This window comes from Rhinoraja longicauda, chromosome 7 (assembly GCF_053455715.1).
Source record: "Rhinoraja longicauda isolate Sanriku21f chromosome 7, sRhiLon1.1, whole genome shotgun sequence".
In the NCBI taxonomy this organism is placed as follows: Eukaryota; Metazoa; Chordata; class Chondrichthyes; order Rajiformes; family Arhynchobatidae; genus Rhinoraja; species Rhinoraja longicauda.
The window spans coordinates 10,668,536-10,694,916 of NC_135959.1; the positions used below are offsets into that span (position 1 = coordinate 10,668,536).

The following is a 26,381-nucleotide window of genomic DNA, read 5'->3' on the forward strand; positions in this document are numbered from 1 at the left end:
GGAGGCCACAAAATATCTGTGCTGCCCTTTGCCAATCATTGCAATAAAGCATTCGATGCTTTAACATCTAAGACTGTATTCCCGATCTCCCAATCTACCTTGTGGCGGTATTTGCATTTATAAACAAATAATCTGCACTTTCTCGGTAGTTGTCACACTATATTCTGCAATCTGTTTCCTCTTTCTGCACCACCCATTGTACATATGTATAAGTAGGAAGGAACAACAGATGCTGGTTTCAACCATAGGCACAAAAGGCTGGAGTAACTCAGTGGGACAGGCAGCATCTCTAGAGAGAAGGAATGGGTGACGTTTTGGGTCGAGACCATTCCTTCTATCCAGAGATGCTGCCTGCCCCGCTGAGTTACTCCAGCTTTTTGTGTACATATGTATGAATTCATTACACTCGTTCACATGTGGTATTTGTCAAGCATGCAAAACAATGTTTTTCATTGTATCTTAGCACACACATGCTAATTAAAAAAAATAATACATCCAATGCTGTATCAGCAAAACAAATAACCATGAGTTTCAGCCCTGAAACCAATTCTGGAAAGAAAGGAGTCAAAACTACATGACATGAATATTAATCTTTATTATAACTTCCATGCTATACATTACACTTATCCTGTGGGAAAATGTTAAAAGGAATTATAAAATATATATTTTCTGCTACAAAACATTTCATAGGCACAAAAGGCATGATTATTTTGGATTATTTGCACTTTCAGTAAGAAATTCTTTGCAGAGAAGTAGCCGTACAAAATAATTACATGTTCCAAGCAGTTAAAACTGGAAGTACACCAGTTTAATAAATTATCGCTGCCCATTTCTTCTCTTTCAAGTATTGCATAAATTGTGAAAATTCTATAAAAGTTTAAAAAATCACCTATCACAAATCCTGAGTAATTAAATGTTATCTTTAGATTTAAATACAAGCCTAATACGCCCAGTGTAAAGCAAAACACAAAATGCTGGTGGAATTTAGTAGGTCAGTCAACATCTGGAGAGGAAATGGAGCCGACATTTCAGGTCGGGACTTTCCCTCAATATTTTAACATCTACAGTTCCTTGTGACAACATCCAGTGCATACATAGCTTCTGAGAATGGATCATTAAAAGGGGGAACGAATCTATTATTTGAGAACATATTATTAATCAACTTTTGAATAATACCATTCGGGTTATGGCACTTGAAAAGGCTAACGAAATTTGACAGCACACTATGAAATCTTTGAAATGAAAGCCAAAGGGTTGCAAATGCCACAGATGTTGGAATCTGGAGCAAAAATATAACCAAACTGCTTGAGGGTTAGGCAGTCTCTGTGGAGAGAAATGGGGAATCGAATGAAGGATCCCAGCCCAAAATGTTTTCTGTCCATTTTCCTCCACAGATGCTTCCTGAACTGCTGAGTTCCTCCAGCAGATTCTTCATAAGGGCCAGTCTGGAATTGTCAAAATGTTATGCATCATCAAGCTTTATTGTACAGAATTAATTTTATTCATACACCTAAATTTGAAGACTAGTTTAGTTGGAAGTTGTTAAGTGTTTTAATCACTTATTCTATTGCGCAAAAACCTTCAACATATTACTGAATTGGATACACTGATCAGGATAATTTATATTCAGTGCAATATAAATGCCCTGAGCCAAGTGGTTGATTTTTTTTTCACTTTCTATGTTTCTATGTTAACCCCATTCTCCTGCCTTCTCCCCGTAACCTTTGACGTCCTTATTAATCAAGAACCTTTCAATCTCCGCTTTAATCCAATGGTCGGCCAACTATGGCAATGAAATCCACAGATTCACCACCCTCTGGCTAAAGAAATTCTTCCTCATCTCCATTCTAAAGGCGTGTCCTTTTATTCTGAGGCTGTCCCCTTGGTGATAGATACTCCCACTGCTGGAAACACCCTCTCCACATCCACTGTGTCATAGAAACATAGAAAATAGGTGCAGGAGTAGGCCATTCGGCGGTCTCGACTCGAAACATCAACCATTCCTTCTATCCAGAGACCGCTTCTTCAGGCTCCGTTTCGGGTCGAGACCCTTCTTCAGTTCTGTTCTGCATTCTGAATACTGTTCTGCATTCATCACCGTACACAATTGTTCCAGGCCTTGCACAGTAGAACTCCAAATTTACCCTTGTACAAATGAACAAATGTGGCACACCACTGTTTACAAACTGCTCATGTTTGGCTTGAAGGACACAACGTGCTGGAGTAGCTCAACGGGTCAGGCAGCATTCCTGAAGAACATGGCTAAGCGACCTATAGGGTCGAGAACCTTCTTCCGACTGATTGTAGGGGGAGGGGAGAAGAAAGCTGGAACTGGGGGAGAGGCAGGACAAAGCGTGGGAGGTAATCGGTCGACATAGGCGGGGAGGAGAGATCGGAGGGTGGGTTTGATAGGTAGTTGATTGGAACAAAGGCCATAGATAAGAAAGGAAGATATGAAACAGGTTTGAAGATTTGCGGATTGTGAAGCCAGAGGGAGTCCACAGAGGGAGTCTGAAGAAGGAGTCTGAAGGAGGAGTCTGAAGAAGGGTCTCGACCTGAAACGTCACCAATTCCTTCTCTCCAGAGATGCTGCCTGGCCCGCTGAGTTACTGCAGTATTTTGTGTCTATCTTTGAACAGCACTGCCGTCGCAGCTGCGGCTTGCCTGCAGTCCGTCTGTCTTTTGTGTTTTTGTTGTTTTTGTATGAATTGTAGTTTTAATATGGTGTAGTGTTTGTATGTTATGTGGGGGGAGGGGGTGGGAGGGAACGGGAACTGTAAAAAATTCTCTCTCCCGAACGGAGACGCGAACTTTGTTTCTGTGTCGTATTTCCGTTCCCGCTGCGGCCTACCACCGGCCATGCACCTGGGACCAACTGGGGCTCTGGTTCGCAGAGCCCGCGGCCCGGACTCACCAACTGCGGCGCTGGCTGCCTGCGGATGCTGCGGGAACGGCTGCGACTCGTCTCCGGAGGCTCCAGCGCGGGCCGCGTGGACGTCGGAAGCTCGCAGGCCCCTGAGTGGGGGCCGACATCGGGAGCTCCGGTAGCGGCAGCGACAGCTTCTTCGCCCGCCCCGAATCGCGGGGCTTGGGTCGGCCCGCCGCGGACCTTTCACCGTCCGGCGCCGCCTGGAATAGGCCGCGGGATTTTCACCGCCCAGCGGGGGCTTCAATGTCGGGAGCCCCGACCGCCCCGACGTGGCAACTTCAACAGCCTGACCTCGGGAGAAGACGGCAGGGAAGAGAAAAGACATTCTGGCCTTCCATCACAGTGAGAAGGGACTGGAGGAGACTCACTGTGATGGATGTTTCTTTTGTTTGGTGTTAGTGTATGATTGTATGTGTTATTGCATTTTTATTGATTATTCTTATTGGTCTTAGTGTTTCAACTGTGGGTAATGTTTCATTTCACTACACATTTATGTGTATGTGACAAATAAACGACTATTGACTATTGTGTTACACCTTCCTTCCTTTCTGCATTGAAGAAGGGTCTCGACCCGAAACGTCACCTTATCCTTTCATCCAGAGATGCTGCCTGACTCTCTGAGTTACTCCAGCATTTTGTGTCTATCTTTTTTTCTGCAGTTCTTTGTTTCGATATGCCTGTCCTGAGCTTAATTCTTCACTGTAGAAGTTGCAGACAATATCTTGGTATCACTGTGTGGTATCTCAGCTGCACGAAAGCAGAGAGGAAAGCTCTTCAGCGGGTAGTCCATAGAGCTCAGAGGACTATCGGAACACAGCTACCAGCCTTGGAGAGCATCTACAACACACGATGCCTCAGAAAAGCCACCAGCATCCACAAAGACTCTTCACACCCCTGCAACAGTCTGTTCGAACTTGTACCATCAGGCAGACGATACAAGGCCTTCTACGCCCGCACCTCCAGACTCAGGAACAGCTTCATTCCCAGGGCCATAGCTGCTATGAACCGGTCCTGCTGAGCCGGATGGTCACATCGCACAGTGAACCGGCACAGATCTACTTGCACATTATTCTGTTTTAAAACTGTTCAAATTTGTTTCATTGGGTTGTTTAAATTAATACTGACTAGCTAATTAATTTATTGCATCGTATGGGAGGTGCATTCCCAATCTTGTTTTACCCCTGTACAACGACAATAAAGATATATTGTATTGTATTGTAAAAGATCATAAATGTAGTGAATGAAGGCAATTTGTTACAAAGCTCTGCACAAAGAGACTTCAAATTCCAAAGGAGCACGCCTAACAAACTGAAAATAAAAATAAAAGGGCTGACCCAAGTTCATGAAATACCAGCACATTTGGGAATTCCATTTTAACCTTTAAGTAATTATTGTCCAGGGAAAGTATATCTGCAGCATAACAGGATGCAGGTCTCCATTGTTTATTGTTAAATGAATATATCACCAGGGCGGGTCTAAAGTGAAAGTTAACAGCTGCTCTTAAAGTTGGAGGTTTTTTGTTTTAGCTTAGAGAAATCGCATGGAAACAGACCCTTTGGTCCACCAAGTCCACACCGACCGTCAATCACCGATACGCTAGTTCTATGTTATCCCACTTTCTCATCCTGCACACAAGGGGCAATTTACCAAAGCCAATTAACCTACAAACCTGCATGTCTTTGGAATGTGGGAGAAAACCAGAGCACCCAGAGAAAACCCACGTGGTCACAGGGAGAACGCATTAACTCCTCCCTGTAGTCAGAATCGAACCTGGGTCTCTGGCGCTGTGAGACAGCAGCTCTAATGCTGCACCACTGTGCCATCCACTAATCGATGTGGAGGGTGGGGTGCAGGGTTTGGAAGGTGGGGGAGAGAAAATTGATAAATATCACTATGACCCTCCCCCCCTCCCCCGCACTCCTAATAAAACTAAAGATCCACAGGAGGCACAAGGGACTGCAGATGCTGGAAACTTGGCAAAACCCAAAGTGCTGGTCAGCGCAGCATCTCTGGGTCAAAGGGTCAGGCAGCATCTCTGGAGGGCATGGACCAAAGGGACAGATGGCTCTTCAGATTGATATCCTTCAAACCTTTGGTGTTCTGATCCAAAATATTATCTGTCTATTCCCTCCCCGGAAAACTAAGTCTGAAGAAGGGTCTCGACCCAAAGCGTCACCCATTCCTTCTCTCCCGAGATGCTGCCTGACCCGCTGAGTTAATCCAGTATTTTGTCTACCTTCGAATAGCAAGTTGTACACAGGTAGAGATGCTACCTTATAGTGCAAGAGACCTGGGTTCGATCCTGACTACTAGTGCTGTCTGCACGGAGTTTGTACGTTCTCCCTGTGACCATGTGTGGTTTTTCCAGGTGCTCCGGTTTCCCTCCACATTTCAAAGGTTTGTAGGTTAATTGGGTTAATTCTGTAAATTGCCCTTAGTGTGTTGGATGTGAAAATGGGATAACATGGAATTAATGTACAGGTAATTGTTAGTCGGCGTTGACATGGTAGGCTGTAGGGCCTGTTTCCACACTGTAAGTGCAAACTAAACTGGATCACATAAATTATCCCAAGTACATAAGGACATATCCCAAGTACATAAGGACATATTATCCCAAGTACATATTCTGCAATTCCCATCAGCTATTTTCTAAATATCTGACGATGTTCACTGCAGATCTGGGCAGAAACAGAACTCCAGCTGTAAAGCAGTGAGAGTAAATGCTTTAGTGGCTATGTTTCTTTGAAGTGGCTTTTTAAGTCAGTGACAGAGATTGCAAATCCTTTGAACACCTGCAAAAGCATGACCCCCACTGAAACTGTGATAAATCCACACAGCATTCCCAGAAAGTCCACAAAACTAACGTCACTCCATTCCTGAAAGAGGATTCCAGATGCCAATATGACTAAAACTGTAAAAAACACGTAATATATAGCACCAAACAAGGAGGAATCAAAGCAGCGCAGTGCCTTATTAATATAGATAAACTGCAGAAAAATACTGCAAAGCAGTGTTGTTAGCAGAATGATAAAAAGGCACAGGGCTCTTTGACTTGCCGGGTTGTTGCTGAATGCATCTTGAGTGGTTAAGCCAATGCCTTTACTGCTTGGCACAGTGAAGGTGCCCAGTAGTGAACAAATGCCAATGTAGACAACAATGTTGGTCGAGCCATGGGAAGGTGCAATCCAGAAGATCAGCAATACAAGAAGTGCTAGAACAATGCAGATATAGCCGAGAAACACTGTAAAGGAAAAACATTTTGAGAATGGTCAAACTTTTTAAACCATTTTATTTCCCTTGTCCAAACCCCCATAAATAGCAATGACAAGGACCAAATGGATTAATGCTGCAGTGGTTAACATTGTTGCCTCACAGTTCCAGGGACCTGGGTTCGATCCTAACCACGGGTGCTGTCTGCGTAGAGTTTGCATGTTCTCTGTACTACCTCCAGGTGTTCTGGTTTCCTCCCACATTCCTAATGGCGTGCTGATAGGTTAATTGGTTATGTCAATTGTCCCTTCAGTAGCAAAAATGATCAAAAGGGGAGTTACTGAGAAAATAGGTTACAGGGAAGAAAAGGGAATTAGGGGGAACGGGAATGGGAATAGTCTGTTGGGAGATAGCATGGATTGCATGGGCCAAATGGCCTCCCTCTGTGTCACAAAATAAGATACTCAAATGCTAGAGACCCCCGCTACTAATCTAAGAGATGAAAATTGTAGTTTTGTGCAAAATGATCACTGGTAATATCCCAATAGATTGAAAATAGGCTGACATGACAATACTTTTTTTTTAAACTCAACAAACGTGGTATTAAATCACTTTCCAATAATAAGTGAATGAATCAACAGAACTAGATTAAGGATGAACTGCAGAATTACAACCAAAACAGCAGGTGACCTGAATATACAAGGAGGTGCTTCAATCATAATCTCCTTGACCTTTACAGGGCCAAATTGTGAAATGAATCATGAAAGAAGCCCTATTACATAGAAGGGTGGTGTTCCAGACAATTGTTGATGATAAACTATTTGAGTTAAAGGAATAGAATTAAAGTAAAATTCAGACTGGACTAATATGCAACAGTGGATACATGTTGGAAGTATTACATCGAACGATACTACCTGATACTTATGGTTGGGTTTAAGTTTAGTGTTGTCACGTGTACACAATGAAAAACTTTGTTTTGATTGCTATCCAATTAAATCAGATAATACCCTACATAAATACACTCAAATTACTCAGAAGGTGGTGGGTATGTGGAATGGATTGCCAGAGGTAGTTCAGGCAGGTAAAATAAAATTTAAGAGGCACTTGGACAGGTCCATGGATGGGAAAGGTTTAGAGGAATACGGATCAAATGCAGGCAAATGGGACTAGTTTAGATAGGGCATCTTGGTCGGCATGGACATGTTGGGCTGAACGGCCTGTTGTTTCCATGCTGCAACACTAAGACTCCAAGTCAAACAAGTATAATTGTAAAGCAAAGGGGAAGATACAGGGTAACAAATAATATTTCTCAGCATTATAGTGCCTCTGTTCAATAGACAAAGTCCAATGTCCTCAATGGGGTTGAGGTGAATCAGACAGTACCCTGGCTTAGACAACAGACAATTGGTGCAGGAGTAGGCCATTCGGCCCTTCGAGCCAGCACTGCCATTCAATGTGATCATGGCTGATCATTCTCAATCAATACCCCGTTCCTGCCTTCTCCCCATACCCCCTGACTCTGCTATCCTTAAGAGCTCTATCTAGCTCTCTCTTGAATGCATTCAGAGAATTGGCCTCCATTGCCTTCTGAGGCAGAGAATTCCACAGATTCACAACTCTCTGACTGAAAAAGTTTTTCCTCATCTCCGTTCTAAATGGCCTACCCCTTATTCTTAAACTGTGGCCCCTGGTTCTGGACTCCCCCAACATTGGGAACATGTTTCCTGCCTCTAACGTGTCCAACCCCTTAATAATCTTATACGTTTCGATAAGATCCCCTCTCATCCTTCTAAATTCCAGTGTATACAAGCCTCGTCGCTCCAGTCTTTCAACATATGACAGTCCCGCCATTCCGGGAATTAATAGACAATAGACAATAGACAATAGGTGCAGGAGTAGGCCATTCAGCCCTTCGAGCCAGCACCGCCATTCAATGCGATCATGGCTGATCACTATCAATCAGTACCCCGTTCCTGCCTTCTCCCCATACCCCCTCACTCCGCTATCCTTAAGAGCTCTATCCAGCTCTCTCTTGAAAGCATCCAACGAACTGGCCTCCACTGCCTTCTGAGGCAGAGAATTCCACACCTTCACCACCCTCTGACTGAAAAAGTTCTTCCTCATCTCCGTTCTAAATGGCCTACCCCTTATTCTCAAACTGTGGCCCCTTGTTCTGGACTCCCCCAACATTGGGAACATGTTATCTGCCTCTAATGTGTCCAATCCCCTAATTATCTTATATGTTTCAATAAGATCCCCCCTCATCCTTCTAAATTCCAGTGTATACAAGCCCAATCGCTCCAGCCTTTCAACATACGACAGTCCCGCCATTCCGGGAATTAATCTAGTGAACCTACGCTGCACGCCCTCCATAGCAAGAATATCCTTCCTCAAATTTGGAGACCAAAACTGCACACAGTACTCCAGGTGCGGTCTCACCAGGGCCCGGTACAACTGTAGAAGGACCTCTTTGCTCCTATACTCAACTCCTCTTGTTACGAAGGCCAACATTCCATTGGCTTTCTTCACTGCCTGCTGAACCTGCATGCTTCCTTTCATTGACTGATGCACTAGGACACCCAGATCTCGTTGAACTCCCCCTCCTCCTAACCTAGTAAACTTACGCTGTACACCCTCAACAGCAAGAATATCCTTCCTCAAATGTGGAGACCAAAACTGCACACAGTACTCCAGGTGCGGTCTCACTAGGGCTCTGTACAACTGCAGAAGGAAGCTTGTGGAAGGATCATTCAGAAGTCAGGTAACAGAGTAGTAAAAGCTGTTCCCGAGAAAGTTTCACCTATTCATTGTTTCTAATTTGTATTCATAATGCAACAACAAGAACATCTTTATGTATAAAAAAGACACAAGGTGCTGAGATAACTCAGCTGGTCAGGTAGCATCTATGGAGAACATGGATAGATGATGCATCTAGGAAGGAATTGCAGATGCTGGTTTAAACCGAAGATAGACACAAAATGCTGGAGTAACTCAGTGGGACAGGCAGCATCTCTGCATATAAGGAATGGGTGACGTTTCGGGTCGAGACCATTCTTCAGACTGAATCAGGGGAGAGGGAGATACAGAGTAAGGAAGTTAAAGGTGTGAAAACGGGACAAGGGGGATGGAGATAAAAGAAAATGTAGAATAAATCATTATTAGCTAGGAGAAGGTGACATCAAAGCAGAGATAAAATGTAATCGAGGACCGTCAGACAGGTCGTAGAACTGGGAAGGGGTGAAGGATGGAGAGAGCGGGAAAGCAAGGGTTAACTTGAAGTTAGAGAAGTAACGCTGGGTGTAAGCTGTCCAGGCAAAATACGAGGTGTTGTTCCTCCAATTTGCGCTGGGCCTCAGTCTGAAGAAGGGTCCCGACCTGAAGCATCACTTATCCATTTTCTTCAGAGACGCTGCCCGACCTGTCGAGTTATTCCAGCACTTTGTATCTTTTTTTCTGTAAGCCAGCATCTGCAGTTCCTTCTTTCAACAACTTTATATAGTGACTTTCAAACAATGCAGTATTGCAATCTGCTTGTCAAGGTTATTAACAAAAAAGAATAAACATACAATTTTACCTGGGTCTAAAAGTTTTTCTTCAAGTTGCACCCTTGATGTTATGTTGTCTGTTTTGGGAGCATGAATGAGCAGTACAACTGACCCAGCACAGTTCAGTAGACATCCTAGTTTTCCCAACAAGTTTAGCTTCTCTTGCAGCATATAAGAAGCCAAGAGTGACCTGAAGAATATATTAAGATAAGTAAAAGTCAGCGCACAATCGAAAGCACATCTTAAAAACCTATTTATGAACAAGTGTTCACTTTGACAAAATAAATCACCAGATTCTTGCTCTATTATTAAGAGTTCTAAGTAGGTATTTCCAAAATTATTTAGTGCAAATGGTTGACTGCATTCAGACCAAGTTAAAGAGAATGTTATCACAGTTTCTCAGAATGTTAACAATTTTAAGTTAGATTAGTCTGACAATCCAGGAGCTTATGTTCCTGGAAGTGGGGAGAGCATCTGCCTCACCTTAGCCAGGTGCTAATAAACTGGCTTTGGAAGGAGAACGCATTTAAAGTAAGAACCATTCAGAGCAGACACAGACAAATCAGCAGTGTAGTCACATAACTATTCATGAAATAGTTAAACAAATGAATGGGAATACCACAGATGCCCAACCATAAACTTTGGTAAGAAAAAACTTCTTTGCCAATCATCAATATAAACACAAAATGCTGGAGTAACTCAGCGGGTCAGGCAGCAAATCTCTAGGTGATGTTTCAGATCGACACCCTTTTTCAGACTATGCAGACTCAGAGTCTGAACAAGGGTCTCGACCTGAAACGTCACCTATTCCTTTTCTCCAGAGATGCTGCCTGTCCCGCTGAGTTATGCCAGCATTTTGTGTCTGTCTTTGGTGTAAACCAGCATCTGCAGTTCCTTCTACACATCATTACAAAACATACAGGTCAAATAAAAACATTACCCAAATGGCACACCAAGAGCTCCAAGTGGAGTTACCAATGCAGCTGGAGCAATGTTGTAGGCCAAGAAGTTTCCTATTTGACCCAGTCCCACTGTAACATGGAGAAAATCATTAACCATTATCAACAGAAATGTGTTTAGACACTTAACTAAAACTAGACATTCAGAAGGATATGTTCAAGAATGCTATAAATAAGGAAAGGAATATAGATAGGAAAGGTTCAGAGGAATATGGGCCAAATTTAGGCAAATGGGCCTAGCTCAGATGGGGCAACTTGATGGCGTGGGCGAGATGGGCCAAAGGGCCTGTTTCCATGCTGGATTCTATGAGGATAATGGAATACTTGAAGGCACCAATATGTGACAACACAGGTTGTGTTGGTCTTTGAATCTACATCCACCTGTAAGACAGGTGGCAAATCCTTCAGAGTAAAATATTAATTACAACATTTGTATGGGGAATACAAGGCTATTTACTTTCTGCCACAGAATAATTTTTTTACGTATCTTTCAAGGCGTGAAGTGGAGCTTCGATAGCAGTGAGGCCTCGGCAGCGGTGAAGCCTCGTGACGATGGGGCCTCAGCGGAGGTGAAGCCTCGCGGGTCGCCCCACGGTCGATGATAGCTTGAGGGGACCACCGTGAGGGGAGGGGAAGAACAATGGAGGACCCGGCATGGGGGGGGTGGGGGGCGCCGTGAGGGAGGTGGGGGGAGAACAATGGACAATTGGGGAAGGTGGGAGAATAAAGGACAATGGGTCCCAGCTTGGGGGAACCGCTGTGGGGGGGGATGTGTGTTCTATCTGGGACATATGACAATAAAACACTCTTGACTCTTTCGACCCTCCTCAAAACATGCCCAATTTTGCCAGCTTATCCCATTGCAGACCTCCCAAATCCCAGCATTCAGGCCATTCCCATATTCTCCATGTCGCGTAAATACATTTCCTTCACGGGTACTACCAATTCCTATATGAACATGGTTTCAGTAATGACAAGTTATATTTCTACAGTGTTTTCTTTTGGACAGTGCAGCTGGTAGAGCAACTGGCAGCTCAAGCATGCCAAAGAACCGGGTGCTCCGGTTTCCTCTCACATTCCAAAGATGTACAGGTTTGTAGATTAATTGGCTTTTGGAATTTGTACCTAGTGTGTAGGATAGAATTAGCGTACGGGTGATTGCTGGTCAGCAAGGACTCGATGGGAAGAAGGTCCTGTTTCCATGCTGTATATCGAAACCAAAGGAAAAAGGTGATTTTGAGGGTCATCTTGAAGGAGGAAGAGGCAGTAAGGATTAGAGAAATAATTTTTGAATCTTAGATGTCTAGATGGTTAAGCCTTTGTGTGAAAGGAATATCTGACTGGAGGAACACACGTGGATCTCATTGGAAACATAAATTCTGCAGTTAAACATTACCATCGCATAGGATTTTATGGGCAGTGCCACATACAGAGTTAGGAGAGTGAAGCAACCAACTTTTAGTTCAAGTTCAAGTTCAAAGTTCAAAACGCTTTATTTGTCCCGGTGGGGCAATTTACAAAGGCATGTAGAGTAGTACAAAGACTATTGGGGGGGAGGGATTAGCAGGGTGAGCACCAGGCCAGAGGTGGTTGGGAGTTGAGGAGCTGAACAGCTTTGGGGACAAAGGTTGCCCTTCTCCTCTGTGTCCTACAGCTTGGGCAGCGAAGCAAAATTGTGGTGGCTGCAGGGTGTTGAATGCAGAGGAGAGGTCTGCAAACGGGAAGTGGTGCCGAACATTTTGAAAACTAATACTTACTTCCTAAAGTTCCAATCCACCAAATCAATTCTGTTAAGTAGGAAGTTCCTATTAAAAGAAGAAAAAGTTAATATTTTCTCAGCAAGCTGACATTTTAAAAGAAAAGATTTTTGAAGGAAAGTTATGTCACAAATTGGTTCTTGATCCAAGAATCTCTATTCCAACAACTGAACAGGACTGTCAAGGGATAGGCACCTTGTGCCTTTGACCAAGTATGGTTAACGTTAGCAACAAAAAAATTCTTTGAAGGACTGATCATTCGGGGCGGTACAGTGGCAGTGGAGTTGCTGCCTTACACCGCCATAGAGCCGGGTTTGATCCTGACCATGGGTGCTGTCAGTATGTTCTTCCTGTGATTGGGTGGGTTTTCTCTGGGTGCTCCAGTTTTGTCCCACTTTCCAAAGACGTGCAAGTTTGTAGATTAATTGGCTTCTATAAAATTGTCACTGGTGTGTAGGATAGAACTTATGTACAGGTGATCATTGGTCAGCGAGTTGGACTCGGTGAGCTGAAGGGCTTGTTTCCAGCTGAATCTCTAAACTTAAACTATTTACTTTGCATCATATTTTCTCATGTACACCAAATTTCATTTTAATTAACAGGCTAGTTATAAACAGACATGTGACAGTCTGCTTTGCAATAGCAAGTCACACACAGTGTGGGACATTCTGAGGTGATCGAAAAGAGCAAACTTCCTCAATTTATTGGTTTATATATCATATGCTTCTTTGCATCATACAATTCATTCAACTTCCCCAATTTCAGCTTTGTTTCCTTCTTTGGTAAACGTTGAGTTCCGCGATAAGCAAATCTACCACAAAGCACAAAGTGCTGGAGGAACTCAGTGGGTCAGGCAGCATCTGTGGAGGAAATGGATAGGCAATGTTTCAGGTCAGGACCCTGCATTCCAGCATCTACAATTCCGTGTATCTCAATTTTTCCAATCTATCTTTGCCTTCATCGGCAAGGGTATCGAGTGAAAAGTTGGGACATCATGATGCAGCTGTACAAGTTGTTGGTGAGACTAAACTTGGAGTACTATGTACAGTTATGGCCACCTTGTTATAGGAAGGCTGTTATTAAGTTGTAGCAGGTGCATCAGAGATTCACCAGGATATTATCTGGGCTTGCAGGCTTGACTTATAAGGAGAGGTTGGATAAACTGGAACTCTTTTCTATGGAGGCTAGGATGGTAGGGTGACCTTATTAAGGTGTACAAGATCGGGAGGGGCATGGATCAAATAAACAAAGTATTTTTCTCCAGGTAGAGGATTCAAAAGTTAGAGGGCATTGGCTGAAAATGAGAGGGATTTAAAAGGGACCTAAGGGGCAACCTTTTCACTCCGAGAGTAGTTCGTATCTCGAATGAGCTGCGAGTGGAAGCTGTAGAAACATTTTACCATTCTGACTTTTAAAAGATATTTGGACAGATACATGGACAGTAAGGGTTTAGAGGGACATGGGGCAAATAGTTGCATACTGAGATGATAGAAGTGAAACTTGGCATATAATTCAGCAAAAAATATAGATGTTACAAGAAAGATGTGGAACCTTTGGAGATGAGCTTTACCTAAGGTGGCAAGGTGGGGCAGTGGTAGAGTTGCTGCCTTACAGCACCAGGGACCTGGGTTTGATCCTGAGTATGGGTGCTTGTCTGTACGGAGTTTGTACGTTCTCCCTGTGACCTGCATGGATTTTCCCCGGGTACTCCGGTTTCCACCCACATTCCAAAGATGTACAGGTTTGCAGGCTAATTGGCTTCCTATAAATGCAACTTGTCCCTAATGTGTAGGATAGTGTTAGTGCATGGGAATCGCTGGTCGGCACAGACTAGTTGGGCCGAAGGGCCTGTTTTCCTCTAAATTAAAAAATAAATTAAATTACCAGAATGCTGCCTGGATTAAAGGGTTTCAGCTACAGGGTCAGATTGGATAGACTTGGATCGTTTTCTCAGGAACATCAGATGTTGAGGGGAGATTTGTACTCATAGATAGGATCGACAGTCAGAATTTTTTTCCCCCAGGGTGAAAATGTCCAACATTATGGAGGGCATAGATATATGGTGAGAGGAGGAAAATAGAATGAGGATGTGCGGGGCAAGTTTTTCTTTACACTGAGGGTGATGGTGGGGGCCTGGAACACATTGCCAGGGGTTATGGGGAGAAGGCAGGAGAATGGGGTTAGGAGGGAGAGATAGATCAGCCATGATTGAATGGCGGAGTAGACGTGATGGGCCACATGGCCCAATTCTGCTCCTACCATGAATTTGCCTGGGGTAGTGGTGGAGGCAGATATGACAGTGGTGTTTAAGAAGCTCTTGGATAGGCACATGCAGGGAATGGAGGATATGGTTCACTAGCAGGCAGATGAGATCAGTTCAGCTAAGCATCATGTTCAGCACAAATATTTTGTGGGCTAAAGGGCCCGTTCCTGTGCTGTACTGTTCTACATTGTATAAGGCATTACAGCATTGTTGATGACAGTGCGGATCTTGTATCATCTGTGGGAAGTATTCTGCTGTCAATGCATAAAAAGGAAGGGCACATTAACCAGACCACTGAATCTCTTTTAGATGTTGTCTTAGGCACAGTACAAAATCTAGATTTGTAGGAAAGAAGTGCAGATGCTGGTTTACACTGAAGATAGACACACAAAGCTGGAGTAATTCATCGGGGCAGGTAGCATCTCTGGAGAGAAGGAATGGGTGACGTTTCAGGTCGAGACCCTTCTTCAGACTCCACAATCTAGCCATAAAGTCATCTTGTTGAGTCTCATTGTCTGTACTCCTTCTCACCTAGGCCACAGCTATCAATGGCCTGTTTCCTTTGCCATCGTTACTTTTTTTGCATATCTTTCATTCATGTGTTCTATATCTCTCTACATCACCGTCTATATCTCTCACTTCCCTCTCCCCTGACTCTCAGTCTGGAAGAAGGCTCGACCCAAAACATCACACATCCCTTTTCTCCAGAGATGCTGCCTGGCCAACTGAGTTAATCCATCTTTTTGTGTCTATCTTTCAGTTTAAATCAACATCTGCACTTCCTTCATTCATTCATAATCCAGATGTTGTCTTTGGCAAATGCACACTTGTCCACTAAAGAGCAAGTGTTTCTTTAATTTGATGAATTTTTTTTGGGGGGGGGGGGGGGGGGAAGGGATTTGTTTACACACCTCTGCTCTCAGCACGAAGGATGCCTTTCCTCTGCAAAACGAAAGTGGAACCATTGACTATGCTGGAGAGCACGGCGACAGCTAGCCCTGTGGAGGCGGCTGCACTTGGCTCCATCCTGGGTCAGTGGTCTCAGCTCGCAGCCACTCCCACACCAACGCTGCACCGCAACGCTGCTGAGATTCCGCTGCAGGACAATTCGGGTCTTTCAAATAAAGAGAAACGCATTTAATTTCCAACTCGATGAAAATAATACTCGTTAAAAAAAATTCCACCGAAAACTATTAAAAGCCCCCTACTTCCGCATGCAACTCCTTGTTCCCACATGCGCAGTCGGAAAAAAAACTTGCACAAGCGCTTTCTCCACGGAATTCCTCGCCGCCTCTGCAGTGGCGCACCCTTATTGTGCTCTCAATGCAACACTAGGCACCAAAATGCCACGTTTAAATACGCCAATACAATCATGTCTGAATTTATTTTTTAAATGATACCAAAAAAATTACAATAGGATAATCCATTCTGTTGATAACAGAAAATTACACATTATTTTACAGGTTGTAACGAATCAAGTAGTTTTTTTGGGGCTCCAAGAGGACAAAAGAAAACGTAATAAAGATTAGTTTCCACATTTATGAAACTTTTAGGTTTATTGTCACGTGAGCACAGGAAAATGGGGGTGGGGGGGTTGATGATGATGATCTTATAGAGGTGAACAGAGTCATGAGAGGAATATATCGGGTAGACACAGTCTCCAGGGGAATTGAGAACCAGGGGACATAGATTTAAGGTGAGGGGGAAAAGATTTAATTGGAGGCCAATTCTCTGAATGCATTCAAGAGAGAGCTAGATAGAGCTCTTAAGGATAGCGGAGTCAGGGGGTATGGGGAGAAGATAGGAACGGGGTACGGATTGAGAATGATCAGCCATGATCGCATTGAATGGCGGTGCTGGCTCGAAGGGCCGAATGGCCTCCTCCTGCACCTATTGCCTATTGTCTATTGAACCCGAGGGGTAACTTTTTCACAAGTTGTGTACCATGTCCCTTGCTCAACTCTCAATTGATTGTTCATTTATTCTATGACCATTGTATGTTTATTTTGTGCATTATTGCGTTACTGGCCCTGTAAAACGCCAGAAAGTAAGAATTTCAGTGTTCCATTGCTGATACACATGACAACTAAACACCCATGACACTTGAAACCAGATGTTTATTTGAATAAATAAGAATAGAAAGGTTCAAGTTCATGTTTATTGACATGTGCATGTGTACGGTGAGGTAGAGGTACAATGAAAAGTCTTGTTTGCTGCCACTCTGGCATATAGACAGACAAACACACAAAAACAAATTATATATAAGCGGCACATAAATTACACATAAAATTGTAAAAAAAAACGTTAGTGCAAGAACATAATTAGAAAAATACACCAATAAAATGCAAGAGGGGGCATAGTGTTCCATTGTTGAGGTTGATTGATTCAAGAACCTGATGGTTGTAGGAAAGTAGCTGTTCATGTTTGGGACAAAGACCCATCATTTATTTATTTGTCTCTGTACTCCACAATTTGAGATTTGTAATAGAAAAAAAAAATCACATGTGGTTAAAGATGTCAGATTTTGTCAGATTGTCAGATTTTAATAAAGGCCATTTTCATGCATTTCCCTTTCACCATGTAAAAATTACAGCAATGTTTATACATAGTCCCCCCATTTCAGGGCATCATAATGTTTGGGACACAGCAATGTCATAGGAAATAGGTGCAGGAGGCAATGTCATGTAAATGAAAGTAGTCATGTTTAATATTTAGTTGCATATCCTTTGCATGCAATGACTGCTTGAAGTCTGCGTTTCATGAACATCGCCAGTTGCTGGGTGTCTTCTCTGGTGATGCTCTGCCAGGCCTGTATTGCAGCCATCTTTAGCTTATGCTTGTTTTGGGGGCTAGTTCCCTTCAGTTTTCTCTTCAGCTAATAAAAGGCATGCTTAATTGGGTTCAGATCGGGTGATTGACTTGGCCACTCAAGAATTGACCACTTTTTAGCTTTGAAAAACTCATTTGTTGCTTTAGCAGTATGTTTGGGATCATTGTCTTGCTGGAGAATGAACCGCTGGCCAATGAGGTTAGAGGCATTTGTTTGCACGAGCAGATAGGATGTATTTATACACTTCAGAATTCATTATGCTACTACCATCAGCAGTTGTATCATCAATGAAGATAAGTGAGCCAGTACCTTCAGCACCCATACATGCCCAGGCCACAACACCCCCACCACTGTGTTTCACAGATGAGGTGGTATGCTTTGGATCTTGGGCAGTTCCTTCTCTCCTCCATACTTTGCTCTTGCCATCACTCTGATACAAGTTAATCTTCGTCTCATCTGTCCACAAGACCTTTTTCCAGAACTGTGGTTGCACTTTTAACTACTTCTTGGTAAACTGTAACCTGGCCATCCTATTTTTGTGGCTAACCAGTGGTTTGCATCTTGCAGTGTAGCCTCTGTATTTCCGTTCATGAAGTCTTCTGCAGACAATGGTCATTGACAAATCCACACCTGACCCCCGAAGAGTGTTTCTGATCTGTTGGACAGGTGTTTGGGGATTTTTTATTATAGACAGAATTCTTCTGTCATGAGCTGTGGAGGTCTTCCTTGGCTTGCCAGTCCCTTTGCGATTAGTAAGCTCACCAGTGCCCTCTTTCTTTTTAATGATGTTCCAAACAGTTGATTTTGGTAAGCCTAAGGTTTGGCTGATGTCTCTAACAGTTTTACTCTTGTTTCTCAGTCTCACAATGGCTTATTTGACTTTCATTGGAACAACTTTGGTTCTCATATTGATAAACAGCAATAAAAGTTTCCAAAGGTGATGGAAAGACTGAAGGAATGTCTAGGTGCTGAGAGCTCTCTTGCACCTGCATTAAGGAGGCAATTAAACACTCCTGAGCAATTACAAAAGCCTGTGAAGCCATGTGTCCCAAACATTATGGTGCCCTGAAATGGGGGACTATGTATAAACGCAGCTGTAATTTCTACATGGGCGAACCCAAAATGTATAAGAATAGCCTTTAATAAAATCTGACAATGTGCACTTTAACCACGTGATTTTTTCTATTACAAATCTCAAATAGTGGAGTACAGAGGCAAATAAATAAATAATGGGTCTTTGTTCCAAACATTATGGAGGGCACTGTAGCTGTTCTTGAACCTGGTGGTGCAGGACTTCACGGTTCTGTACATCCAGTTCAATAGTACCTGTGAGAAGAAGGTGTAGCCCAGATGATGCTTTTTTTTTTAGCTTCAAGAGATATAGCGTGAAAACAGGCCCTTTGGCCCACCGAGTCCACACCGACCAACAACCACCCATACACTAGTTCTGTCCTACACACTTGGGACAATCAACTGAAGCCAGTTAACCGACAAACCTACTTCTGCAATGTGGAGGAAACTAGAGCACCCGGAGAAAATCCTCACGGACTCAGGGAGAATGTACAAACCCCACACAGACAACACCGGTAGTCAGGATCAAACCCTGGTCTCTGGCACTGTAAGGCAGCAACTCTACCACTGCACCAGTGGGGATCCTTGGTTATGGATGGCACCATCTTGAGGCAGTGCCTCATGTAGATGCTTTTGACGGTGAGGAGGGTTGTGCCCATGATGGACCCACTGAGTCCACCACTCTCGACAGTCCTGTGTGTATTGGAATTGCCATACCAAGCATTGATGCAACCAGTCAGGATACTTTCAACATGTACATCTATAAAAGTTTGTAAGAGTATTTGGAGATATACCAAATGTCTTTAAACTTCTCAGAAAAGAGGTTTCTTCTTCATGTATTAATGGGCTTGGATGAACAAGGAACCTGGAGGCTCATAATGTGAATGAAAACTGAGATGGATCAGTTCAGGCAACTCATCACAAGAGGAATTGAGTACAGGAGCAAAGAGGTCCTTCTGCAGTTGTACAGAGCCCTTCCCTGGTGAGACCGCACCTGTGTGCAGTTTTGGTCTCCAAATTTGAGGAAGAACATTCTTGAGGGGGTGCAGCATAAGTTCACTAGGTTAATTCCTGGGATGGCAGGACTGTCATATGTTGAAAGAATGGAGCGACTGGGCTTGTATATACTGGAATTTAGAAGGATGAGAGGGGATCTTATTAAAACATATAAGATTATTAAGGGATTGGACACACTCGAGTTAGGAAACGTGTTCCCGATGTTGGGGGAATCCAGAACCAGGGGCCACAGTTTAAGAATAAGAATTTAGAACAGAGATGAGGAAAAACTTTTGCACCCAGAGAGTTGTGAATCTGTAGAATTCTCTGCCTCATAAGGCAGTGGAGGCTGATTCTCTGGATGCTTTCAAGAGAGAGTTAGATAGAGTTAAAGATAGCAGAATCAAGGGATATGGGGAGAAGGCAGGAACGGGGTACTGATTGTGCATGATCAGCCATGATCACAGTGAATGGCTGTGCTGGCTCGAGGGGCCGAATGGCCTCCTCCTGCACCTATTGTCTATTGTCTTAAAGACCAGTTGCTGTGCAGTAAACATACAATATTTAATAATGTTGCAAATATCTGGCCTGCATTAATCCCCGACTGTAAATGACAGTGTCAAAGATCAAAAAACATGGGTGGTACATTAAGGATGTGAAAGCTATGACCAATGCATCCTTCCTGTTAAATATATTGGGTATTCATGCTCAGTTCCTTTCCAGATGCCTCAATGCTTGCTTGTATGAAGTGGCCTTTTGATGTGTCAGGGATGCACTTTGTGATGGAAAGGCTGTATGGTGAGGCTAAACATGCAGATTTAAAATTATACAAAACTTATCGGAATTAGTATTCCAACTCATTTATGATTATGCCACCTGCTGTATCACATATTTACTATCTATATTAGCGGAATACTGTTGAAGTACATCATACAAACAAAACTATTTTAAATTGGGGGTTGCACAGTCACGCAGATGGTAGAGCTGCTGCCTCACGGCGCCAGAGATCCGGGTTTGATCCTGATGTCTGGTGCTGTCTGTGTGGAGTTTGCACATTCTACCTGTGACCGCGTGGGTTCCCACTGAGTGCCCCGGTTTCCTCTTGCATTCCAAAGGCCGTGTAGGTTTGCAGGTTGGTTGGCCTCTGTAAATTGCCCCTGGTATTTAGGCAGTGGTTTGCGAAAGTGAGATAACATGGAAGGAATGTGAACGGGTGATCGATGGTCAGCGTGGACTCAGTGGGTAGAAGGGTGCGTTTCCACACTGTATCTCTAAACTAAAGTGAGTATAAGATAGCCAAAGACAAACACAAAAAACTGGAGTAACTCAGCAGGCCAGGCACATCTCTGGAGAAAAGGAATAGGTGATGTTTTGAGTCGAGATGCTACCTGACCCGTTGAGTTACTCTAGTTTTCTGTTACTGTCTTCAGTTTAAACAAGCATCTGCAGTTCCTCCTGACACATTTTGTCTAAAATTGCCAATTTCTATTGAAAGCATTGTGGTGGAGGTGGTCCTGTTTATAGTTCTCTCATTTCAAAATGCGAATGAAACATCTTCACAGCGCAATGTTATCCAGATTTGCTGTCTCTCAGAATTGGCTTGATACTTACGTTTTCTGCATGACAACCTGTGAGGAACTGCTGAACAGAAGCCATGAGAATGGCAGGAAAATCAGTCACTCCAGGCTGATCATGCAGACTTCCCAACAGACCAACAGCCACAGTGTGTGGGCATTGAACCTGCACATTCTGCTGCGCTGGAGCAGTCTGTTGATGTTTCAGGATGCTGCTCCTTCACGCCTTTCAAGCTACAACTTAAAAATTGTTTCCTGGTCATAGAGTCATTCAGCACGGAAACAGGCCCCTCGGCCCAACCTGTCTATGCCGGTCAAGAAAGCCCCTTCTAAGCAAGTCCCATTTGCCTGCATTTGATCCATATCCACCTAAACCTTTCCGATCCATGTACCCATCCAAGTGTCCTTTAACTGTTATTGTTGTACCAGCCTCAACTATCTCCTTTGGCAGCTCATTCCATATACACACCACCCTCTGGGTAAAAAGATTGCCTCTCAGGATCCTATTAAATCTCCCCCCCCCCCCACCAAAAACCCTATGTTATTCAAATTTTCAAATTTACATTAAGAGTTGGGTATAAATAAAAGTTAAACATACTTTGAATAACTTTGGCAATATTTTCGAGGGATCGGATTTGGATTTAGGATCACTGGACTATTAGCCTGCACTTAAGGAAGGGATGCTGAGCTTTGACCAAACTGGCAATGCCAAGGTTTAATGTGCTCAAGGGGGACAGGTGCTAGTTACCCTGGTGTGTTTCTGGTGTCCTTCACTTTGTTAAGCTAAATTGTCCCTGTGATGTCACACTGAACTGGACACCTAGAGTCATAGAGTCATGGAGCACGGAAGCAGACCCTCGAGTACAGTAGAGAGCATATTGACTGGTTGTATCACGGACTGGTTCGGCAACTTGAACGTTCAGGAGCGGAAAAGACTGCAAACAGTTGTGACCACTGCCCAGTCCATCACCGGCTCTGACCTCCCCACCATTGAAGGGATTTATCGGAGTCGCTGCATCAGTCTATTAAATACTACAACCTCAAATCAGCTCTGAACTACAATAGACTATTATTATTATTATTATTATTAACAATGTACTATGTTTACATATTCTGTTGTGTTGCAGCAAGTAAGAATTTCATCATTCTCTCTTGGACATTTGACAATAAAATACTCTTGACTTGACTCTTGAGTCCAACCTGCCCATGACGACCAAAATGCCCCACGTAAGATAGTCCCTTGATTAGATAAATGGATACCTATTTAAAAGACTGACAAACTCCCATTTCTAGATTGTCTTTCATGATCAGAGAGTCAAAGTGCAGGCAAAAGCCCAGATTGACAACTTGGTCGGCATGGACAAAGGGGTGCTGTTTCTATGCTGTATACCTTCATGACCCAATGGCTCCCAATATTTACTAACATCCCTTTTGAATTATAAATATTAGTTCAGAAGAACGTCCTTACTTTTCTTCCAATGGCTTCTTTTATTTTCATCGAGAAGGCAAACAGGGCATTGATTTCTACTCCAAATTGCATTAATATGGATGTAAAACTTCAGTAAGTAAGGATTTCATTGTTCCAGGTCATACTGGTGCACATGACAAATAAACATTCTTGACTTGATATTCCATAAATATTACTATTTATCATAGTAGAGAATGCCAACACGTTGCGCTAAATCCGAGACGGCAAGAAATTACAGAGAGTTGTAGATTTCACCCAGATCAAACTTCCCACCATTGATTCTTAAGGATAGCGGAGTCAGGGGGTATAGCGAGAAGGCAGGAACGGGGTACTGATTGAGAATGATCAGCCATGATCACATTGAATGATGGTGCTGGCTCGAAGGGCCGAATGGCCTCCTCCTGCACCTATTGTCTATTGACTCCATCTGCACTTCATGCTGCCCAAGAAAAGAAGCCAACATAATCAAGTTCTTGTGCCACCCTGGTCATTCCTTCTTCTCTCCACACCCATCCGGTGGAAGGTACAGAAGTTTGAAAGCACAAATTGCCAGACTGTGGAGCAGCTTCTTCCCCTTTGCTATCAGGCTTCCGAATGGTCCTTCCATATGCTAGATCACCTCTGTCCCACTGAGCACAATGGACAGTGTCTATGGAACTGATGCGCTACAGTGCTGAGAACTATATTCTGCACTCTGTCTCTTCCCCTTTGCTACATCTATTGTACTTGAGTTTGACTTGTATGGGATTATCTGATCCATTTGGATTGCGTGCAAAAAGAAAGCTTTTCACTGTACCTCACTACAGGTGATAATAATAAACCTAAACTTATTTTTCAAAGATAGAATAACTCTCTTCATATCTAACAATATTGGAAGAGGCTGAAATGATGTTCCACTTTCCAACATAACTGGCCCATGAGATTAAATTCATTTCTGTTTCTTATATATTGTAAAGGAAACAGAAGGCATCTCATGTGCAGCTGGTTTGAGCAGTTGATTTTTCGACCCCTACTACTACCTATTCTCTCCGCACAATGAGTAATGTTTGAAATTGAAGTAAAATCACTGATACTGTAAGAATGGTTTGAGCAGTTGATTTTCCGACCCCCTACTACTACCTATTCTCTCTGCACAATGAGTAATGTTTGAAATTGAAGTAAAATCACTGATACTGTAAGAAGCAGTGGTAAACAAGGAGTGACTCAAAGACAGAAGTTTGGAATATGCATTTTGCAGTTTCACTTTCTATTTTGTGAAACACAGTCACCGGGTTGAAAGTGAAACATCCAACAATGAACAGAAACAAGTTTAACAGCAGGAGCTTACTAGCCGGTGGATCTCGTCGGGTGAGGAGGTGAGCGCACTGGACCTTTGAAAATGTCTCCGAGTTTGGTCCCTGTCCTTCTCTACGTTCTCTCGGTAAGGGCGATAGACAACGGGCTTCGAGAGCCAAGGGGGGATGGCTTGACTGAGTGCAGAAAAGCTCAAACATTGACTGCTCTCGAGGTTGTGCCGGGAGGAGGCTGGGACAACTTGAGGAACCTCGACCGAGGTCGAGTGATGAACATCAGCTACTCTACGTGTAAAATCACCGAGGATGGACAATACTTCATCCCAGACCAAGTCTACGTGGTGCCCCAGAAGCAGACCAGCATGGACATCGTGTCGGAAATGATCACAAAATGGACGGACTACAAAAGCTCCACCAGTGCCTCAGTCAACGCTGAGGTGTCCTACCTCCCTATCCTGAATGCGAAGTTCTCTGCCAGTGTTGAGAGGGTCAAGGCTCGACAGGTGCAGGACAGCAGCGTGACCACTAGAATCCAGGTGAGGAACTTAATATACAAGGTCAAATCCGTACCCGATTTCCAGCTGGACCAAGGCTTCAAGCAGCAGCTGATCGAGATTGCCAATCACATTGAGAACAACCAGACTAAAGCTGCCAAATATTACGCCCAGTTGCTGGTTCTCAACTACGGGACCCACGTGTTGACGGGTATCGATGCCGGGACAAGCCTGGTGCAGGAGGACCAGATCAGATCCAACTTTGTGTCCGAAAGTTGGAGTCAAAAATCCAGCATCAAAGCGTCGGCAGGAGTCACCTTCTTCCACACGGTGAACGTGGGCCTGGGCAGCCAGGAGCAGAGTACCGACCAGTTCACCCGCCATTACGTGGGCAACAGGTCGCACTCGAGGATCGAGAGTCACGGCGGCGTGCCTTTTTACCCCGGAATCACCCTGAAGAAATGGCAACAGGAGATCTCCAACCAGCTGGTGGCCATCGACAGGAGCGGGCGGCCCCTCAACTTCTTCATCCACCTACTCAACGTGCCCGAGCTGCCCGGGCCCACGGTTACCAAGCTCTCCCGGGCCGTCGAGAGCGCCATCGCTCTCTACTACCGCGTCAACACTCGCCCGGGCTGCGTCGACGTCAACTCGCACAACTTCAACTTCCAGGCCAACCTCGACGACGGCTCCTGCAAGGAGGACGGCACGAATTTCACCTTCGGTGGCGTTTACCAGGAGTGCACTCCGGTGTCGGGGCCCGACGCCCAGTCCATGTGTGCCAAGCTGGCCCAGAGCAACCCCCTGACCGGGGCCCACAGCTGTCCCACTGGATACACGGCCGTCCGCCTGCACTCGGGCTTCCAGGAGGAGGGTAGGAGCCATTACGAATGTGAAAGCCATTGCCACTCGTGTTGGCTGGTGCTGAGCTGTTGCGACAACGTATGCGGCGACGTCCACTACGTGAGCCAGGCCGGTTTTGAGGCCTACTGGTGCGCGGCGACGCCCGGCGTTGTCTTGCCCCAGAACTCGGGCTACCTCTTCGGTGGCCTGTACGACCGAATGTCCAGCAACCCGCTGACCCAAGGCCGCTCCTGCCCCGCGGCCTTCTACCCGCTGCGCCTCCTCCAGCACCTGCGGGTCTGCGTGAGCCAAGACTACGAGATGGGCTTCCGCTATTCGGTGCCCTTCGGCGGCTTCTTCAGCAGCTGCGAGGCGGGCAACGCGTCGGCAGCCCTGGCCCCAGGCCCAAGCGCCGACGGGCAGCAGGAGCCCAGTGTCTACTCCAAGCGGTGTCCCGCCGGCTACAGCCAGCACCTGGCTGCCATCAGCGATAGCTGCCAGGTCCTCTACTGCGTGAAGTCCGGCTCCTTCAATGACCTTAATCTTGTCCCCATCAACCTGCCGCCGTTCGCTCAGCTCCCTCTGCTCACCATGGGCTCCACAAACACGGTGGTGGTCATGTCCGAGTACCAGGAGCCTTGGGTGAAGGACACGGTCACCAACCAGTGGAAGGTGGTCCCCATCTCGGACGCCCGCCGCATATTTGGCGGGGAGAATCCCTCCAGAGTAGTTGGGGCGGCAGTTGGCATCTCCATTGCCGTCGTCCTGGCCCTGATTGGCATTCTCTGCCTTGTCTTCTTCGTCAAGAAGCGACGGAGGCAGCGCGGATACAAAGCTCTGGCTGTGGAACATCAGGTGATATCCACAATCAGCTCTGAGGACAATACACTTTGCTCTCCTAATCCCCAAACAGATGCCTGAATCCCACTACCTCCTTGATCCACAACTGGAACAAGGACTGCAGAGCCTAATAGTCAATAGTCGTTTATTTGTCACATACACATAAATGTGTAGTGAAATGAAACATTACCCGCAGTTGAACAATAAGACCAATAAGAACTGTACTAAAACTGGTGCTACAAACTAAGAATAAATGTAGCCATGTCTAATACAACTGTAACATTGAGATATAAAAACAATAAAATATTAA

General features: G+C 44.5%; 2 protein-coding genes across 3 annotated transcripts; one reads left to right on the forward strand and one right to left on the reverse strand.

The window, feature by feature from the left end:
- Positions 1-615: 615 nt before the first annotated feature.
- nipa1 (NIPA magnesium transporter 1) lies at positions 616-24,447 on the reverse strand. 2 transcript variants are annotated; one of them, XM_078402093.1, is made up of 6 exons: positions 24,341-24,447; positions 15,575-15,777; positions 12,401-12,448; positions 10,625-10,715; positions 9,714-9,874; positions 616-6,170 (listed from the first exon to the last, which is right to left on the reverse strand). In XM_078402093.1, the coding sequence occupies exons 2-6, from the start codon at positions 15,687-15,689 to the stop codon at positions 5,662-5,664; spliced, it is 924 nt and encodes a 307-aa protein (XP_078258219.1). In that variant the 5' UTR covers positions 15,690-15,777; positions 24,341-24,447; the 3' UTR covers positions 616-5,661. The 2 variants fall into 2 exon arrangements, with proteins under 2 accessions (XP_078258219.1, XP_078258220.1); XM_078402094.1 differs by lacking the exon at positions 12,401-12,448.
- LOC144595079 (macrophage-expressed gene 1 protein-like) lies at positions 23,888-26,381 on the forward strand. Its single transcript, XM_078402092.1, has one exon. It carries the CDS (start codon positions 23,981-23,983, stop codon positions 26,150-26,152), a length of 2,172 nt encoding a protein of 723 aa, XP_078258218.1. The 5' UTR covers positions 23,888-23,980; the 3' UTR covers positions 26,153-26,381.

What these genes read in the sequence shown, in the direction of transcription:
- nipa1 (XM_078402093.1), bottom strand. Translation starts at nt 15,689, where the DNA reads ATGGAGCCAAGTGCAGCCGCCTCCACAGGGCTAGCTGTCGCCGTGCTC. An exon ending in GTGGATTGGAACTTTAGGAA is followed by an intron (nt 10,716 to 12,400) that starts GTAAGTATTAGT and finishes TCCATGTTACAG; the next exon opens with TGGGACTGGGTCAAATAGGA. An exon ending in GCTCTTGGTGTGCCATTTGG is followed by an intron (nt 9,875 to 10,624) that starts GTAATGTTTTTA and finishes TATATTCTTCAG; the next exon opens with GTCACTCTTGGCTTCTTATA.
- LOC144595079 (XM_078402092.1), top strand. Translation starts at nt 23,981, where the DNA reads ATGTCTCCGAGTTTGGTCCCTGTCCTTCTCTACGTTCTCTCGGTAAGG.